Below are 21647 nucleotides of genomic sequence, written 5' to 3'. Positions count from 1 at the left end.
GTCACAGGTAAGGTGCTGGAAGACTGGAGGTTGGCGAACACGGTGCCACTGTTTAAGAAGGGTGGTAAGGACAAGCCAGGGAACTATAGACCAGTGAGCCTGACCTCGGTGGTGGGCAAGTTGTTGGAGGGAATCCTGAGGGACAGGATGTACATGTATTTGGAAAGGCAAGGACTGATTAGGGATAGTCAACATGGTTTTGTGTGTGGGAAATCATGTCTCACAAACTTGATTGAGTTTTTTGAAGAAGTAACAAAGAAGATTGATGGGGGCAGAGCAGTAGATGTGATCTATATGGACTTCAGTAAGGTGTTCGACAAGGTTCCCCATGGGAGATTGATTAGCAAGGTTAGATCTCATGGAATACAGGGATACAGAACTGCCTCAAAGGTAGAAGACAGAGGGTGGTGGTGGAGGGTTGTTTTTCAGACTGGAGGCCTGTGACCAGTGAACTGCCACAGGGATCGGGTGCTGAGCCCTCTACTTTTTGTCATTTACATAAATGATTTGGATGCGAGCATAAGAGGTGCAGTTAGTAAGTTTGCAGATGACACCAAAATTGGAGGTGTAGTGGATAGCGAAGAGGATTACCTCAGATTACAACAGGTTCTGGACCAGATGGGCCAATGGGCTGAGAAGTGGCAGATGGAGTTTAATTCAGATAAATGCGAGGTGCTGCATTTTGGGAAAGCAAATCTTAGCAGGACTTATACACTTAATGGTAAGGTCCTAGGGAGTGTTGCTGAACAAAGAGACCTTGGAGTGCACGTTCATAGCTCCTTGAAAGTGGAGTCGCAGGTTGATAGGATAGTGAAGAAGGCATTTGGTATGCTTTCCTTTATCAGTCAGAGTATTGAATACAGGAGTTGGGAGGTCATGTTGGCTATACAGGACATTGGTTAGGCCACTGTTGGAATATTGCGAGCAATTCTGGTCTCTTTCTTATCGGAAAGATGTTGTGAAACTTCAAAGGGTTCAGAAAAGATTTACAAGGATGTTGCCAGGGTTGGAGGATCTGAGCTACAGGGAGAGGCTGAACCGGCTGGGGCTGTTTTCCCTGGAGCGTTGGAGGCTGAGGGATGACCTTATAGAGGTTTACAAAATTATGAGGGGCATGGATAGGATAAATAGACAAAGTCTTTTCTCTGGGGTGGGGGAGTCCAGAACTAGAGGGCATAGGTTTAGGGTGAGAGGGGAAAGATATAAAAGAGACCTAAGGGACAACTTTTTCACGCAGAGGGTGGTACGTGTATGGAATGAGCTGCCAGAGGATGTGGTGGAGGCTGGTACAATTGCAACATTTAAGAGACATTTGGATGGATATATGAATAGGAAGGGTTTGGAGGGATATGGGCCAGGTGCTGGCAGGTGGGACTAGATTGGGTTGGGATATCTGGTCGGCATGGAAGGGTTGGACCAAAGGGTCTGTTTCCATGCTGTACATCTCTATGACTCTATGACAACAGGATCTTGACCAGATGGGCCAATGGGCTGAGAAGTGGCAGATTGAGCTTAATTCAGATAAATGCGGGGTGCTGCATTTTGGGAAAACAAATGTTAGCAGGACTTATACACTTAATGGTAAGGTCCTAGGGAGTGTTGCTGAACAAAGAGACCTTGGAGTGCAAGTTCATAGCTCCTTGAAAGTGGAGTCACAGGTGGATAGGATAGTGAAGAAGCATTTGGTATGTTTTCCTTTATTGGTCAGAGTATTGAGTACAGGAGTTGGGAGGTTGCAGCTGTACAAGACATTGGTTAGGCCACTGTTGGAATATTGCGTGCAATTTTGGTTTCCTTCCTATCGGAAAGATGTTGTGAAACTTGAAAGGATTCAGAAAAGATTTACAAGGATGTTGCTAGGGTTGGATGATCTGAGCAACAGGGAGAGGCTGGACAGGCTGGGGCTTTTTTCCCTGGAGTGTCGGAGGCTGAGGGGTGACCTTATAGAGGTTTACAAAATTATGAGGGGCATGGATAGGATAAATAGGCAAAGTCTTTTCCCTGGGGTCATGGGAGTCCAGAATTAGAGGGCATAGGTTTAGGGTGAGAGGGGAAAGATATAAAAGAGACCTAAGGGGCAACTTTTTCACACAGAGGGTGGTATGTGTATGGAATGAGCTGCCAGAGGATGGGGTGGAGGCTGGTACAATTGCAACATTTAAGAGGTATTTGGATGGGTATATGAATAGGAAGGGTTTGGCAGGATACAGGCCATGTGATGGCAGGTGGGATTAGATTGGGTTGGCATATCTGGTTGGCATGGACGGGTTCAAGCGAAGGGTCTGTTTCCATGCTGTACGACTCTATGACTCAACGCTAAACCTAGCTTCGAGTTAAGTTTGCTTTCAACTGAGCCCCAGCTGAGAAATGTTTTCTGTGACCTGTAAGAGGAATAAAAATGAATAAGGTGGTCAAGAAGGCATATAACATGTTTGGCTTCACCAGTCAAGGCATAGTGTAAAACAATTGGCATGTCATGTTGCAGCTAAAGAGAACTTTACTGGACCATATTTGAAATATGTGTACAGTTCTAGTTGCCACATCACAAGGGTACTGAGATGATTTACGAGGAAGGTGCCAGATTTGAAGGGTATTAGCTGTGAGGTGAGATTGGGCAAACTTGGTTTGTTTTCACTTGAATTTCGATGGATAAGGGCCAACCTGATTGAGGTTTACACAGTTATGAGAGGCATGGATATAATAGATAGTGAGGGTCTTTGTTCCCAGGGTAGAAATGTCTAGATTACTAGACCATATAGGGTTAAGGTAAAAGGGAATACATTTAAAGGAGATATGCAAGGCAATTTCTTTTACACAAAGGGTGGTAAGTACCTGAAATGCACTGCCAGAGGAGGTGGTGGAGGTGGATACAATAGCGATGTTAAGAACCATCTTGACAGATATATGAATAGATAGGGAATAGAGGCACATGTACTGCGTGGATACAAAATGTTTTTAGCTTAGAATGATGTCATGTATCGACAGAGTCTTGGTGAGCTGAAGGGCGTGTTCTTATGCTATACTGTTCTTTGCTCTTGTTTGTTCTTTGGTCTTAAAAAGCAGAATTAAGGCCAGGCTGCAGGAAGAAATCTTCTTCCTCCTCCTCGGGATACATTTTACCCTGGGCTCTCACTGTGTACCAAGTATCTGTGTATCCATATACGTACTGCCTGACACATTCTGAAATTCCTAGCTGTGTGTTCACCAGTCCAGTCCACACTTCCTGTGGAAGTAGACTCAAGGAGTCTACACAGACTAATCCATGAAAATTGCATCATGTTAGCAGTTGATTGCTAAATCTGCAGATCTCTGAGGTTGAAACTTCTACTAAAGAAAAGTTCATTCATAAGATGTGGGCATTGCTGGATTTAGAGCCCGCCAATAGTGCCCTGAAGAAGGCAGTGGTGAGTTGACTTGAGCTGCTGTAGGAAGGCAAGTTCAAATTGTGGTAACCATACTTTACATCCAAAATTACACTTAGAAACCAGGAAGGGTTGAAATTGTTTCACCCAGCAATTAGTAACAGGTATAAAGTGAATCAAAAATTGCTTTTTCATTGAACTGGATCTTTTAAACTACTGAATAAGAAAGAAAGAATTTAAAAATTAATTTTGGGGATTTACTTCCTAATCTCACTATTACTTGGTTTGACATTAAACATGTTAGCAATACATTCCACTTCAATGGAAACTAAAGTCTGGTGCAGTGTTTCACGGGCTGTCCACAAGTTTCTTATTCACTGCTGTGAATCCAATTGACAAAGGTGGCCTGGCACAAAGTGATTAGGGGACAGTTTCTGACAACAACAAGCTTGAGAGTCAAATAGAGAACCCATTAGATAGCCTCCAAATTACCCTACTCAGAAATGTTATGGGATCTGAGCCTGAGTCTCCTGGTCCAGAGGTAGGGACAGTAACATTGTACCACAAGTGCCCCCTTTACAAGATGAATCAGACCAGTATGAGTCACTCATTAGTTTTTACTGGTTGTTCCTTCTGTGTCTATACTATCTCTTAGGGTTATGTAAATGGTCAGAGTAAATTCTAATCAACCTGTTCAGGAACACTACATCACATCACTATAGCAGGTAGGACCTAAACCCAGGCCTCCTGGCCCAGTGATAGAGAAACTACCACTGCATCACAAGGACACTGCGAGAGCAGATTATTCTTGATCTGAAAATGTGCAACATGACAGGAATAATTATCATCCACATAGTAAATCTAGCATGTGATCTAACGTGAGAGTGAGAAAAACATAACTGATTTTTGCTTTCAGTCTGAGGGTAAGAGAATGGGTCTGAGACTGGTGCTTTAAACCTGAAAAAGGCAGGGGTAAGACAACAGAGTTGAATAAAATAATGGAGGAAATTAGATTAAGGGATAGATCATCAAGATAATAAGTAAATTGAATTCACACCTTACTTAACAATAACTCAAGAAAGGCTGATGTGGAGGAGTTAGTGTTGGACTGGGGTGGACAAAGTTAAAAAATACCAGGTTATAATCCAACAAGTTTATTTGAAAGCACTAGCTTCACCTGATGAAGAAGCAGCGCTTCGAAAGCCAGTGCTTTCAAATAAACCTGTTGGACTATAACCTGGTGTTGTGTGATTTTTAACTCAAGAAAACCTGAGAGCATTGTACCATTATTTTGCAAATTGTAGTTGATTTGTTGCAAAACACATTCACTCAAGCCTCCAAATGGCTCTGCAGCAAACCTCTTGCATCCCTGGCTGGACCTTGCCAAAACCTTCTATAATTATTTTGTATTAAATGTATAAGAGATGTGTAGTGTGCCTTTTAAATAAAACATGTGGCCATCCCAGAACATTATGTTTGCTAGTTATCAATCAAATGTAAAACATTCACTTTACAAAATTCACCACTTCGTCAAACCTTCAGCATCAGATTGTATTTGTTGCTCCAAAGTCTTTTTTGTATCAGGCTGGTATGTTCTTTATGTTAAAGGACGTTACATAAATACAAGTTGTTATTGCATTGCACACGTTAGGAATTGCTTTACAAATTGCTTTTTAAATTGAATATTTTCAGAAACATAGAAAGAGGTTTAAACAAATAAGTAGAGAAGTAGCTAGGAAGTTTGGTCTTTTACCTCCTCCCGAAAAAGAAATTAAACCTACAGCTCTTTGACTTTGTATGTATAAACACTAAATGCTAAAATATCAATGAATTCTGCAGGATGTAAGAAATTTAGATGTTTTTCATTCTCAAAATTGAAACACACAGGGCCAACTATCAAGATTGTTTTAAGTTTCCTCCAAGTTTCAAGTAAATTTTTCAAGGCAAAAGTAATATTTTAAAAAAAGTTTTCAACTTGGAATAATGCTAAATCCACTTAGTGTGTGCATCAGAAAAATAGAGATTAGTATTCAATCCCAGAATTTGAAAATAAAACTCAAAGCGTTACTGCATCACAATAGAGGGAGTGATGCCTTGTTATTCCTAGCTGAACGTGATGTTCCATATGCTTTATATATGGACATTAAAAATCTCACTATCTGAACTATCTAAAGAAATGCAGTAATATGCTCCCAATATACTGGCTGACGTGTACTCTGCAACTAGCATCAGCAAATAATGCTCTACTTATTTTTGTCATTGCTGTTGGCGGATATTGCAGTGCATAATCGTGGCACAATTTATCTAAAAATAACAAGAACAAAGAACAAAGAAAATTTACAGCCCAGGAACATGCTGTTCGGCCCTCCGAACCTGTGCCGATCCAAATCCACTGTCTAAATTTATCCTCCAATTCCTAAGGATGTGTATCCTTCTGCTTCCCACCTACTCATGCATCTGTCCAGGCGCATCTTAAATGAATCTACCATGCCAGCCTCTGCTACCTCTGCTGGCAACGCGTTCCAGGCACCTACCACCCTCTGTGTAAAGTACTTTCCACTTGTATCCGCCTTAAACTTTTCTCCTCTCACCTTGAATACGTGACCTCTCATTGTTGAATCCTTCACACTGTGAAAAAGCTTATCTCAATGGACCGGAACTCCCAGATCTCTCTGCGCATCAACTTTTCCCAAGACTCTTCCGTTTACAGTATAGTTCGTTCTAGAATTAGACCTTCCAGAATGTATCACCTCACATTTGCCTGGGTTGAACTTTATCTGCCACTTCTCTGCCCAACTCTCCATTCTATCTATATTCTCCTGTATTCTTTGACAGTCCCCTATGCTTTCTGCTACTCCATCAACTTCATGTCATCTGCAAACTTACTGATCAGCCAACAGTGCCCTCTTCCAGATCATTTATGTATATCACAAATAACAGTGGCCCCAGCACACTGATCCCTGTGCAACACCACTGGTCACCTTTCTCCATTTCGAGAAACTCCCTTCAACTACTTCTCTCTGTGTCCTGTTGCTCAACCAGCTCTTTATCCACCTCGCTAAAACACTCTGCCCTTCATGTGACTTCACTTTCTCCATTAGTTTACCATGGGGAACCTTATCAAACAGCTTACTAAATTCCATGTATAAGACAACCACAGCCCATCCTTCATCTAACAACTTGGTCACTTCCTCTATTAAGTTGGTAAGGCACAATCTCCTCTGCAAAAAAAAATGTTGCCTATCACCGATAAGCCCATTCTGTTACAAATATAAATACATTCTATCCCTCAGTACCTACTCCAGCAACTTTCCCACCACTGACATCAGGCTCACTGGTCTGTAGTTACCTGGAATATCCCTATTGCCCTTCTTGTACAGGGGGACAATATGACCAACCCTCCAGTCCTCTGGCACCTCACCTGTGTTTAAGGATGCTACAAAGATATCTGTCAGAGCACCAGGTATTTCCTCTCCCGCCTCCCTCAGCAACCTGGGATAGATCCCATCCGGTTCTGGGGATTTGTCCACCTTAATATCCTTTAGCCTATCCAACACATCTTCTCTCCTTATGTCAACGTGATCCAGAGTAAACAAACGTCTATCTCCAATTTCATCATGTCCCTCTCCTCAGTGAACACTGATGCAAAATAATCATTGAGAAATTGACCCATTTTCTCAGGTTCAACGAACAACATTCCTTCCTTATCCTTTAGTGGACCAACCCTTTCTCTAGTTATCCTCTTGCTTCTTATTTATGAATAAAAGACCTTGGGGTTCTCCTTTCTCTAGTTATCCTCTTGCTTCTTATTTATGAATAAAAGACCTTGGGGTTCTCCTTAATTCTGCTGACTAAAATTATTTCTTGACCCCTTTTAACCCGGTTGATTCCTCGTTTAAGGTTGGTTCTACAGACTCTATCTTCTACAATAAATAACATGAAATGCTATGAATTATTTCATAGGCACATGATAAAGAGCCGAATAATTCCAAGCATTTTTAACCACAATACAATTTTGAATGAAATGGCATATACAGAACAGTATAAGGCTGCACCAAGAAATTGCTGACCAAGCAATAAAGTGCCTGCAGTATTCCGTGGTACCCTGATCACTGCATTTCAGAGCGAAAAACCTGATTCTAGCAGATTCTCAAAGTAGCAACTAAAGTGATCCCAGAAATTAGCCATCAGGGTTAATCAGCAGATGCTGAGAAAATTGGGAATGTTTACAATGGATACAAGTGGAGGCAGAATCTTTAAAACAGCAAAATATTTCCTGAGTCATACTGATAATCACAAATTCTGTAACTAGGGATACAAACTTAAGCTCACGAGAAGGAAGGTGAGCAGACATTTCTTTACGAATTGATTAAATCTAAACTAATTAAATGTGTGTGTGTTTGAATGGAGGAGTTTCACATGCTGCTTCCAAAGAAGATGGTAGGAAATGTATTCATGTTTCTCTCAAGGACGTGTGAGAGTTATTTAATGGGTGGCTGGAGGCAGGTTTTGTGCCCTTCTCTCAGGGGGTGTCTCACTTCAGAGAACTATCAGTCAATCTAAGGGGTGCTGCTCAGACAACAGAACTGCCAGCCACAGGGAACAGTGGACACTACTTTGACTACTAAATATCCCAGCAGTCCATGGGCCAGGAAATCAAGAACACTGTCCAATCAGAATGCAGGGAGGGGGAAGGGAAGCCCAATGGGGTGACAAAAAAGTAGTGAGAAGGAGAGGTCTGATGGTTGTGCTTTAAAGACGTGGCAGGGAGATAAAAAGCAGCGACTATCTTTTCCCCAGGGTTGGGGAGTTCAAAAGTAGAAGGAATAATTTTCGGATGAGAGGAGTAAGATTTAAAAGAGACCTGAGGGCAACATTTTCACACAGAGGATAGTTTGTGTATGGATGAACTGCCAGAGAAAGTGGTAGAACTGCCAGAGGAAGCAAGTACAGATACAGCATTTAAAAGACATTTGGACAGACACAAAAATAGGAAAGGTTTAGAAAAATGTGGGCCAAATGCAAACAAACGGTACTAGTTTCGTTTAGGAAACTAGATCAGCATGGATGAATTGGACCAATGGGTCTGTTTCCACGCTATTTGACGCTATGGAAGGAGGCAATTTGGAAGTTTTTAAAATTCACTCATGGGATATGGGCTTTGCTGGCTAGACCTGCTTTTGTTACCCATCCCTAACTGCTCAGAGACCAGTTCAAGAGTCAACTACATCACTGTGAGTCTGAAGTAGGCCAGATCAGATAAGGATGGCCGTTTCCTTCCCTAAAAGACATTGGTGAATAAGATGTTTTGTTGCTGACAATCAATAATGGTCATCATTAGACTTATAGTTGCAGATTTTTATTGAATTCAAATTCTACCAACTGTCATGATAGGATTTGAACACTGGGTTTCTAGATTAAGACTCCAGCACACAAAGAAACAGCAGTCCAAGTAATCCCATCCCCAACCAAGCCAGTTTAATGGAAAGAGCAAAGAGAAATTCCAGGTAATGGCTGCATGGACTGCACAGAAAATTAAACACAGACCACAACATTCTGCAGGAGTCCTAGCAGTATGGAATGCAAAGGGTCTAGATGATCTTTTCCTGGGCAATATGGCAGATGCAGGTGAGACCTTGACTGACTCTGACTGTACAGACCTGCAAGAAAAATGCCAGTAAACAGAGATTAAAGTAAATGGGAAGAAAACCAATTTTAAATTTGATATCAGAGGTATATCAGTCCTTTAAGATGCTAGAATTTAGTTGTTGTCAGGTATCCTCAGACTATCTTCTGTTCAGTATTGGGGCAAGGATGTAGTATAATCAGCAGGGTGCAGGAGGCAGACATGTGATACACTTCACCACAATAAAAGAAAGATTACTGAGATCTTTTAATTCTTATAATTCTTCAAGTAGAGCTGATTGTAAAGCTTCTTCACTTCCAATGACTGAAGATACCCCAGTCCTTGTATTAGAAGAGGGTGGAATAGACCCACCATTTCTTTCATAACAACAGGAAACAAAACAGCGATCAGTTACCAAGTAGCATCCCGCACAGTGGCTTGTTGTTTCAGTACAGAGAAACTTACTGTGTGCCAACTATAACATAGAAAATGGAAGGAGGCCAGTCACTCCTTCAAGTCTGCTCTGTCATTCAATAAGAACATGGCTAATCATCAAACTCAGTATCCCGTTCCTCATTTCTTTCCAAACCCTTTGATCCCTTTAGCCATAAGAACTATATCTAACTCCTTCTTGAAAACATTCAATGTGTTGGCCGCAACTGCTTTTTATGGCAGAGAATTCCACACACTCATCACTCTCCGGTGAAGAAATGTCTCCTCATCTCAGTCCAAAATGATGTATCCCCTGTCCTTAGACTCTGACCCCTAGTTTTGGGTTCCCTGGTCATCAGGAGCATCCTTCCCATGTTTACCCTGCTAGTTCTGTTACAATTTTATACGTTTCAATGAGATCCCCTCTCAACCTTCTAAACCCCAGTGAATATCATTCCAACCAATCCAGTCTCTCTTCATGTGTCAATCCTGCTATCCCAGGAATCAGTCTGGTAAACCTTTTTTTGTACTCCCTCCATAGCCAGAATTTCCTTCATCAGGTAAAGAGATCAAAACTACACATAATACTCTAGGTGTGTCTCAAAAAGGTTCTGTCCCAGTGCAGCACAACATTCCTGCTCCTGTACTCAAATCCTCTCCTTATAAAAGGCCAACAAACTATTTGCCTTCTTCACTGCCTGCTGCACCTGCACGCTTATTTTCAACAGCTGGTGTACAAGGACACCCAGACCTCAATGTTCCTCTCTGTCTCCCAATCTAACATTTATTCAGTTAATTATCTGCTTTCCTGTTTTTGCTACCACACAGTTATCCACATTATACCTCATCTGCCATGCATTTACCCACTCAACTTGTCCAAATTGAATTGAATTTATTCAGTTTATTCAGTAAATCATACTGAAGGATCTCTGCATCCTCCTCCCAGTTCAGCCTCCCACTTCAGCTATGTGTCATCTGCAAACTTGGAAATCTTACATTTAGTTCCATCTGCTATCATTGCCTGGCCTGGACTACACGTGCCTCCACATCCACAGCAATCTGGTTGACTCTTAACTGTCCTCTGAGCATCAAGAGAGGGGCAATAAATGCTGGTCCTATCAGCAACAACTACATTCCATGAATGAAATTTTAGAAAAAAATTATGAATACTCCAGCCGTAGCAGTCAAACAGCACAACTAGATGCATATTCTGAAAATGTGAAGTTTGCAGAAAGCAAAAGATCTTGTATTCAACCAATCAATGTTCTCATCCAAGTGACAGAGATCTGTACCAATAGAACAAATGTATCACGATTCATTCGGGAAAGCACACTGATACTTGAGCTCCACTACTCCCAAGATCGTTTAACTTTTGTGACAAGTTAATCAAATTAGCCACCAATCTGAAATTTCCCTCCCTAATTAACTAAAGCTCGCACAAAAGATTGACTAGTTTTCTGCTCTTAGCAAGAACCACAGGAAAACAATTTATAAATTATCAACCTATAACTCTCTAATTTAAAATCCTTTGGCTTCTTCAGAGTCCTTCTGACTGATATTCTTCATTCCAGACGCATTACTGAAGGACACAGAGTGATTGGCACACTATCTGCTCAATCCCTCAGTCACTGGTTAGAGGCAACAACTTGCCATCAAATGGTAAGTGTGAGGAAGGGACTTCTATAATTCTGAAGATGGATCACTAGACTTGAAATGTTAATTCTGTTTTCTGTGCAGAAACGCTGCCGGACCTGCTGAGTTTCTCCAGCACTTTCTGTTTTTGGGCAGGTATGAATAGCTAGCTATCCTACAATTCTTTGTTATTCTTCTGCGAAGAGAGGGGCGATGCTGTTTTTAAAAATCTGAAGGCTTTCTGATACTGTATCATTCATGCACAGGCTGTTCACTTGCCTCAGAACCAGAGTTGTCATACGAGCACTCCTGGCCCATATGACAGCCTTCATGCAGCCTTCATTGGGGTGGCACGGTGGCTCAGTGGTCAGCACTGCTGCGTCACAGCGCCAGGGACTCAAGTTCGATTCCAGCCTTGGGCAACTGTCTGTGTGGAGTTTGCACATTCTCCCCGTGTTTGCGTAGGTTTGCTCCGGTTTCCTCCCACAATCCAAAAATGTGTAGATTAGGTGAATTGGCCATTCCAAATTGCCCATAGAGTTAGGTGCATCATTCAGGGGGAAATGGGTTTGGGTGGCTTACTCTTCGGAGGGTCGGTGTAGACTTGTTGGGATGAAGGGCCTGGTTCCACGCTGTAGGGAATTTAATTTAGAAAAATGAAACCACAGGCAGTCTCTGGGCAAAATTGACCTAAATGCACATGAACAGTGTCAATGAGTTCAGAAATCCAAATTTTAATATCTCCTTTCAAAGTTTCTTTGTTTTACACCAGCAGCCTTTTCCTTTTTTGGTCGACAACCCAAAAAAGAAGAAAAATAATAAACAAGATATTTTCATTCCACAGATGGTGCTGGTGAAATTCAGCATCTGCAGGGAGAAAACAAAGTTAGCATTTCATGCCCAGTGACTCTTCATCAGAAAACATTACGAAGATAATGCTGGAGGTGCTGATGAGTCACCATACTTGAAACGTTAACTATTCACTCCCCACAGATGCTCCCCACAGGTGCTGCAAAACCTGCTGAGTTTCTCCAGTGATTTCTATTTTTGCTTCAGATTTCTAGCATCGACGGTTCTTTGCTTTATTAAAAAGATATAATATTTGCAAAAGCCTCTCTATTGCAGCAATGCTCAGAACTCAAGGTCCAGCTGAAGAGAACTTGCTGCTATAGTTAATGTGTGATGATCTAGTCTTTTAAATGGAAAGAGAGAGTGTGAGTAGCAAGAGAACTCAATAATCTTCATTCTCTTACAGCTCCAGATAACATGTCCACTTTTATCAGCAACCACAAATAGTTGTGTCCCATAAAGCCCATTGTTGTTCATTCACAAGAACATAGACCTCACATTAATAACAACGTGGAGAGTTCAGATTACCAAAATGCATTCAATAAAGGTAAGGTGGATTAAAAGTTGTAAGATGTTTGGGTTAGACGGAATTAGCAGTTTTTTATTAATTCATGTGATGTGGGTGTCACTGGCTAAGCCAGCATTTATTGCCCATCCCTAACTATCAGAGGCTAGTTTAGAGTCAAACACATTTCTATGGGTCTGGAGTCACATGTAGGCCAGACTACATAATGATGGCGGTTTCCTTCCCAAAAGACTTGATGAACCAGACAATTACTTTTCCTGACAATCAACAATGGATTCATTATCATCATTAAACTTTTAATTCCAGATACGTATGGAATTAAAATTCCACCATCTGCCTTGGCAGGATTTGAACTCAGGTCTCCAAAACATTACTCGGGTCACTGAATTAATAGTCTTGCAATAATACCACTAAGCATCACCTGCATGGATGGAGGAGAATTGGTCAATGAAATAGATAGAGAATCTGGATAAATGGGTCACTTTCGGGTCAGTAAACTGGAACTAGAGGAGTATAGCAGGCCAGCATCTGAACTACTTGCAATCTATTTGAATGTTTAGACAAAGGAACTGGTGTGTTGTGGCAATATTTCCTTATGGTATGAAAGATAGATGAGAGAGCAAGATTCTTGGTGCACAATGATATAATCAAACATGCAAAAATGTGGTAGCTAAAAAGATTTGCGTTTATATAGAGCCTTTCATAACCACTGGATATCTCAAAGCAATGAAGTGTTTTTTTTTAATTTTGAAACGCAATTGCTGTCATGACATAGGAAACAGAGGAGACAACGTTTGCATTGCAAACTTCACAAACAGCAATGTAATAACAATGTAATAATGTTTGGTGTGCTTTCCTTTATTGGTTAGAGTATTGAGTACAGGAGTTGGGAGATGTTAAGGCTGTACAAGACATTGGTTAGGCCACTTTTGGAATATTGCATGCAATTCTGATCTCTTCTTATCAGAAGGATGTTGTGAAACTTGAAAGGGTTCACAAAAGATTTACAAGGATGTTGCCAGGGTTGGAGGATTTGATCTATAGGGAGAGGCTGAACAGGCTGGGGCTGTTTTCCCTGGAACGTCGGAGGCTGAGGGGTGACATTATAGAGGTTTATAAAATCATGAGGGGCATGGATAGGATAAATAGACAAAGTCTTTTCCCTGGGGTCGGCGAATCCAGAACAAGAGGGCATAGGTTTAGTGTGAGAGGGGAAAGATATAAAAGGGTCCTAAGAGGCAACTTTTTCACACAGAGAGTGGTGTGTAGGAATGAGCTGCCACAGGAAATGGTGGAGGTAGTACAATTGTAACATTTAAGAGGCATTTGGATGGGTATATGAATAGGAAGGGTTTGGAGGGATATGGGCTGAGTGTTAGCAAGTGGGACTAGATTACATTGGGATATCTGGTCGGTATGGACAAGTTGGACTGAAGAGTCTGTTTCTGGGCTGTACATTTCTATGACGCTATGACTCAAGTGCATTGCAGACAACAAGAAGGTTCATTAGATTTATTTCTGGCTTGAATGGTTTGTCTTAAGTGGAAACATCAAGTAGGCTGGGTCTACAATTACTGCAGTTTAAAATAAAAGAGGTTTTCATATTGAAATGATATTCTGAGGATGTTTGACAGGATTAATGCTGAGATGATGTCTTCTCTCATGGAGGAATCTAGGAACAGGTGGACAATTTCAGAAGAGAGTGATTTGGAATCAAATTGTTTCAGAGAAATAAGTCTTTAAAAAACAATACAATTCTAGAATTCAGAGAGGCACTACAAAATGATACAACCAGCGAGTCCGAGAGCATGAAAACAGACCCCTTGGTCCAACCCATCCATACCGATCAAGTTTCCCAAATTAAACTAGACCCACTTGCCTGCATTGGGCCCATATCTCTCTAAACTTTTCCTGCTCATGTACCTGTTCAAATGTCTGTTAAGTGCTGTAACTGTATCTGCATCTATCCCTTCCTCTGGCAGTTCACTCCAAGTACAAACCACCTTCTATGTGAAAAAGATGCCCATCAGGTCCCTTTAAACTCTTCCTCCACTCACCTTAAAATTATGCCCTATGTTTTTAACTCCCTTACCCTAGGGAAAAGACCTTTGCTATTCACCTTATCTATGCCCTTCGTAATTTTATGAGGTCACCCCCCTCAACCATCTCTAATTAAAGAAGCCACAGCCTCTCCTTTTAACTCAAACCCTCCATTCCCAGTAACATTCTGGTCAATCTTCTGAACCCTCTCCAATATAACAATATCCTTCCTAAAGCAGGGTGACCAAAACTGTACACAGTACTCCAAATGGAAACAAAGATAAAAAAAAGTACTAAATATGTAGAAAAAACCCTTATGAACAATAATTTTTCATGTAGTCCTGGGAATTTGGAAAGAATAATTGCGGGTGACAAGTATCTAACCTCTCAACTGGACAACAACTGTGATGCAGCGTGCTTATACAGCAGTAGGTATCTGAATGGGTTAACTGTCATCACAAGATAAGCTCTGCTCATTACAGTGTAAAAGGAATGGTTCTAGGAGGAGCCGGCCAGTTTCAGTTCAGTGCTAAATTCTTTTAGCTAAACAATAATATAAATTGAAGTCTAACCTAAGATCACAAGAGAGTCTTATGTAACTCATAGTATGTAATAGCTAGTTACTTTACATATGTAACAAACCTACTGATTACCATGACTATGCCTCTTCTGCAAAGACTTCTTGTCAGTGTCCCTCTTCACTTGGAATCAGGAACTCAATACGAAGACTTGTGGAAATCTACCCAAAAGATCTTAGATGAGACCATAAGATATAGAAGCAAACGTAAGTCATTTAATCCATTCAGTCTCCTTTATTAATCAATTAAATCATGGCTGATCTGATAATCCTCACCGACTTTTCCTCATAGCCCTTGATGATCTTGTTGACTAAAAAATTCTACCTTTTTCAGCCTTGAATTCATTTACATCAATGTTGACATCTCTACAGTAAAGGAGAAAGTGAGGACTGCGGATGCAGGAGATCAGAGCTGAAAAATGTGTTGCTGGAAAAGCGCAGCAGTTCAGGCAGCATCAAAGGAAAAGGAGAATCGACATTTCAGGCATAAGATTTCCTGAAGAAGGGCTTCTGCCCGAAACATCGATTCTCCTTCTCCTTTGATGCTGCCTGACCTGCTGCGCTTTTCCAGCAACACATTTTTCAGCTCTGCAGTAAAGACGTCCACAGGCTCACTACCTTCAGGGAGAAAACTCTTTCTCGTATCAGTCTTAATATGGGTGACCCCTTACTCAGATTATGCTCTCCAATTCTAGACTCTGCCGCAAGGTGAAACAACCTCCCATTATCCACCTTTAAAAACCCTATAGGAATTTAATGAGTTTCAATAAAGGTGCTTCTCATTTTTCTAAACTCCAGTGAGTACACATCCAACTGATTCAAACTCTCCTCACAAGAAAATCCCTTTTTACCTGGGTTCAATTTAGTAAACCTTCAATGGACTGCCAGAGTGTATCTTTCCTCAGAAAAAGGGACCAAAACAGTTTGCAGTATAGGAGGTGTGATTTGACTATTACCTTGCTTGGTTTTATGAAAACTGCCCTATTTTAATACTCCATTCCCTTTGCAATAGAGGACCGCATTCCTGTTGCCTTCCCTATCTCAGGGAATTTCAGATGGTGATGGTGGGTATTATCACAACCTACACCACACTGAACAATTAACAAGGTTGGTGAATTTTAAGCAAGATTTGCAAATCAGCTTGGCAATAGAAAATGAAAAGCAATCTTAAAATAATATAGCGGTAAGAAAGAAGACGGGAATCATTTGGTCAGATAGCAATAAAATGGATAATATGAATTGAGTCTCAGAATAATTCGACAATAAGGAATACAACTCAAATGGCTTCCATTCAATGTTTTTGGCTATAGCTAATACCAAAAGTATTCAAAGGTTGTGAGAAGATTTGTAGCTCGGGTGCTCGTTGCCAAAAGTAATCGTTTATTGCATTCTTAACAGAAAAACCATTAACTTCAAAAACAGGTCATGTTCCTTTTTGTTAAGTTACTTGCTGTAATAGTCTTATCAGTGTGCTCATCAAAACAAAAGTTAATCTTACGAAAATTCTGTAAGTTGTCAAGTGAACAATATTTTTGTGTTACTTTTACAACTGTTGCATGCAGAGGAAATTTAATTAAACCTATCCCTGTCAGCACTTCATCAAAACAGATGCGAGTAAAAACATTATCAGACACCATAGTTAAATTATTAGCATGACTTAATGTATTTTCACACTCAACTGCACTAGCTGCTGTCTTCAGACATTTCACATTAACAGCAACTGTACTGAAGTACATTGATAACTGGTTTTAGGGCTATGGTTGACAACAATTTAAATCATAATTGAAATTACAACTGCCTCTCGTGCTTTTAAATTTAAGTTGCAAGATGTCAGCTTCTTAAGCATTCAAAATCTTGTATTTTCATTGTTCTTCACTGAAGAGTTTTTTTTTGCCACGTTTCATGTTCCTGTTCTTTGACAGTGACAAACACACTCACATGGTGTGATAACATAATCCAACAGAGGAAGTAGTTTTTTTATATAAGTTGCTAATGGTATTTCACACCATGTCTTCAATTGCTGATGAGTTTGTTTCAGAAACCAGGCACCAAGAGATTTGTTGGCACCATTTTACTTTCAAACAAGTATATAAAAGGGGATGGGGAAAATGGTAAGAAGGTTGGATATTGACAGCAAATTAAAATATCCAGACTAGGCACACTCAGCAGCAAGCAACTGTTTGATATGACAACACAATTCTACATCACAACAGCCTCTATTAGTAACTTCAATTAAAGTATGCTTTTATTGCGAATCAAAAGGATAAAATAGTCCAACATGAACAGGCCTGATTTGATGAGCCTGGATATTTGAAAGTGTCCTTGACAGCCTGCTCAGTCTAACATTAACACACTGAAGAAAATGAAATAAATAAAATCCCAATTGATTTTGTTTCATGTTGTGCTCTGCCACATATTCGATCACACTTCTGCAGGTATATCTTTAGTCACTATTTCACACTATTGTCTGCCTTCAAAGCTCGATATGTTTTGCAGCGTTAGTTGGCTGCTGCTACTTGCAACATTTTGTTTTATGTTTCCCAGATAGTTGGTATCCATTATGCCTGTTTGATACCTTGTCACCTCCTTTCCAGCATTCAATGACCAACAGATCATTATTTTATATTTATTTGAGATTAAAACAAATATGTTTTGTTTTGGGGAATGTTGGAAAAATTCTTCCCTTTCTCCATGTTAATGTTTCATATGACTGAAAGAACACCACAATAAATAATTATTTATGGACACTGCCATCATTAAAGAAGTCACTCCAGATACCTTGTAAGATTTATATTATTTAGCCAACACCTTCACAATATTCAAATTAAAAGTAACATCTCAGGGTTTCCAATGATGTAAAGCTTTTTAAAATATAAATACTGAAGCAGATCTAAAGACAAAGAAAAGTAAAATCTTGGAGAGAGTAATGGTCAAGATATATACTTTAAATTTATCACAGTATTTCACAGTCATTGTTCAGATTCATTCAATGAAATCACAAATGGCCGATTTATTATGTACACAGAACACAATGACTCCTATTGTTTAGGTCTTAAAGTTATGCTGTTATTGTTGGAATTATGATTATTTGTAGAATAGTTTTTGTCAAAAAGCAATTACAACTTATAAGATCTGCATCTTACCTGTCTTACATAGCTGTTAGAGGTGGTGTCTGAGGAGGTACTCCCGTCAGATCCTTTAAATCTGTTTTTCCTAATTGCACCTTTTCCAGACATCTGAGAGAAGCAATAATAATAATAAGGCATCATCACCTTCAGGAAGTCAGTCTTAATTCTCAGTCTAACTATTAAAGGCAAAAGAAATAAAATTCAAACAGCCAAAAGGCTTCCTTCTGTGCCATCCAAGAAATTAAAAACAATATTTCTGAGAATTTGCTACAAAATTTAAACCCACAAATATACCCTATTCCAACACCAAACTCAAATCAGAAAATAAATTGACCATTTTGCAAAATGATGAAAATGCTGCAATATTTGAGTCAATTTACAGAAGAAAACACTAAAACTGCATATTCTAACAATTTAACTTGAAGGAATATGGTAATTGATTAATTTGACAAAAAATGCATCCACTGCTCCATCCTTACACATGTCTGTTACAATGAAAATTTGCCATTATGTAAAATTCATAACTCTGACCAAAGAAAAATGACCAGTTTAAACAGATACACAATGCCACATTCTCTTTTACAAATACACTCCATGTAAAATCTGCTTAAAATATTGGTTTGAAATCATTCTTTTTTTTTGAGTCCATAAACTGTTGCTCTGGAGAAATCTAAAGTCTAACATCATATAGTGCACTGGTTTATAATCTGGATAAAAGTACACTGTTGGTTACTTCTGTCAATAATGGGGCAAACTCTAGGTGCTATTGAGGAGAAAAAAAATCTTTTATTATGAAACCGAGGGATTATTATCCTAAAAGAACCTCCAATAAACTTTTGTTTCACTTGACTGGAGAGGCTGAAAAGCATCAGTCAGAAGCAATTATTATCAAATAGTGTCATCACAAATTTATGGTTAAATAATAGTCAAATACTTTTCTCAGGACCCTATTTTTTAAAAAAAGCATTTTACTTCAGTGCTTTGATGATGCATTATTGTTGAAAAAACATTAGGTATTAAAGTCAATGTTCTTTTATTTTCATGTAAATGAATGTAATATGAACCAGGAGGACACCATTGCCCAAATTAAATGCATTTAAAATTCCTATTACATATTTTCCCACAAGCAATTTGACCAATTATAACTCATGCTAGAAAAAAGTGAATATAAAGCTTTAGCATTAAGTAAGGAACTGAGAAATAGTGGGGAGAACTTAATTAATTTGGATTCTACTTGGGATGTACAATTAGAGATTTTACTGTGGGGTGGAAGACGTTCGATCAAATGCCATTCTATCCTAAAGAGCGTAGTGAGTCTATCAGGTAGCTCGTAGTAAGGCAGTGAACAAAAAAAAACAGTCTGATGCGAAGTTCGCTTCAGTTTACCTGCTTGTTAACAGGGAACATTGTTCAGTGTGAAGATCTCCGACTGGTGGAGACAGGCAGGTTTTGACTCAATTTTTATTGACCAATAAACTTTACAGACACTCCAGACCATTCGTAAGAAGCAGGTAGAGTGTGTTACTTTGCCGTAAAGGAAACCGCCAGGTACTACTATCTGAATGGCAGTCTGCAAAACTACTGCTTTCATTGTACAAATCGTATGAAATGGAGGTGGATCGATAGATACACATTCCTACATACAGGTGTACATATTCAAATATATATAGACATACATAGATTGACACACACACACACAATGACACACTGGTGTAAAACTACAATAGAAACTTAGGGAGAATAAGATGTCTTGCCGTCGAGCTCCGAATTACCTGCACGCTGGGGTTTTCCAGAATACCCATCCGAATCTCCTGCGCTTTGGACATGTCGCTGTGAACCATCTGACAGACGGGGATCTTGCTCACTGAGGGGAACGCCCGCTATAGATTGATCCCCTCCAGCGGAGAGAAAGCGGACATTTCACTTCCCGGTAGCTGGTGAAATCACTGAAAAACTGGCATCGCCCCCCCGAGCCCGTGAGGGAGGGAGGGAGGGAGGGAGGGAGGGAGGAAAGAGAACCCACCCTGATAACTCCCTGCTCCATCCACAAGGGGGTGGGAGCAGCACTTCACTTGGCGCCTTTACTTGCGGTTTGCTGGGGGGGGGGGGGGTTCTCAATCTGACACTTGCATCTCGCATCGCGGAGGAAACAAGTGCCACCTTTTTTTTCTGTACAAAAAGCCATTGTGCTTTGGTTTTACAGGGTTCGGCAGTCCCCGCCCTCCTGGCTGGTGGGAGTTGGAAGGAGAGAGGGAAGGAGGGAGGAGCATCAGAGCTGGCTCCTCTGGGAGGCCACATGCACCCTTCACTGATCAGACCACCAGCCTTCACCCTAATGCTGTTTCCATCACAGTAACAAAGCCCATCACCTTTCCAGATTCTGGGGAAAGAGATTAATACAATGTTGCCTGTTCATTTCAGCAAGCTCCAGATCTCGCCCGTGTAGTCTTGGTAATCATTCTCATCGTTTAAGTTGCAGACCCTCAACCTCACAGCCATACAGACATGTGCTTGTGGATATTGCAGGCTATCGCCACTGGAGCTCAGTATGTAACCAGCTAAGAGAACGGTGTAAGTTAATATCCTTGAGTGAAATGCTCCACTCGATATTTGGGGGCTTGGTAGATGTTGACTTTAGGAGGACAACTGGATAAGGTTGCTGGCAGAAAACCTTTAACTTTCACATTCAACACCTATGTGAGTGACAATGCACTCCCATCCATTTGGGGACGCCAGGTTGTCAATTGAAATGTTAATAGCTCGCTAGGCTATATTACAGTGTGAGAGGATACCTACAGTTTAATTAACTATAGGCACACAGTCTCCTGGAAGTTAAAGTAAAAGCAAAGACTTCCAACGGCAGCAATTGAGGGAATTTGAAGAAAGAACAGGCAAAACAGAAGGGCTGTGTGAACTGAATTGTGTCCAGTGTGTGCTATCATTGAAACACTGAAATAGAGTTCAAACATGAACTGTTTCTCTCTCCACAGACGCTGCTGTATTTTGACTTAATTTTGTGCTTTCACTAATTTGGAAGTGATTTCTGATATGTTTGATGTCATTTCTACTGCACTGAAGGGGACTTTCTATCTGTTATTGAGTAGATCAGCATGGGTGCTGCTCACATGCTTTACCTTGAACCTTGGATTAGGAGCTGCAACTGCTTTCTTCTGGCAAACCTGCACAGCAGTTGTAGTTCACATGAGGTGTACATTGCATCAGAGGTTTTATAGACTCATGGCTGAATATCAGGACCTCAAGAAGCTCATGGTGTGCAATGTAGTCTTTTTGTAGAAAACCTACTTTAGTAGATTGGAATTTATTTAACATATTGTCACATGTACCTAGGTACAGTGGAAAGTGGATAATGCCGCGATGCTCTGGTGCCATCTTGGATTATAGAATAAATTAGTGAACGAATTTTATAAGTGGTAAAATACTGAATAAATTATTAAATTTCTACTACTAATAATGA

General features: G+C 40.2%; 1 protein-coding gene across 2 annotated transcripts in view; it reads right to left on the bottom strand.

Moving 5' to 3' along the window:
* Positions 1-20167, bottom strand: part of LOC122550015 (voltage-dependent L-type calcium channel subunit beta-2-like) — a 330466-nt gene extending 310299 nt beyond the window's left edge. Inside the window, exons 1-2 of one of the 2 annotated variants that reach the window (XM_043690396.2) lie at positions 19945-20167; positions 18188-18280 (exon numbers count right to left, since the gene is read on the bottom strand). In XM_043690396.2, coding sequence (XP_043546331.2) covers positions 18188-18280; positions 19945-20013 — 162 coding nt within the window. In that variant the 5' untranslated portion in view covers positions 20014-20167. The remainder of the gene's footprint in view (positions 1-18187; positions 18281-19944) is intronic. The other variant, XM_043690401.2, reaches the window with a different exon arrangement.
* Positions 20168-21647: the final 1480 nt, after the last annotated feature.

The sequence above is a fragment of the Chiloscyllium plagiosum genome, unplaced genomic scaffold (assembly GCF_037043375.1).
Source record: "Chiloscyllium plagiosum isolate Xiang-an unplaced genomic scaffold, Cpla_swu_hap1 HiC_scaffold_5, whole genome shotgun sequence".
In the NCBI taxonomy this organism is placed as follows: Eukaryota; Metazoa; Chordata; class Chondrichthyes; order Orectolobiformes; family Hemiscylliidae; genus Chiloscyllium; species Chiloscyllium plagiosum.
This window is presented reverse-complemented; position numbering and strand designations above follow the sequence as displayed.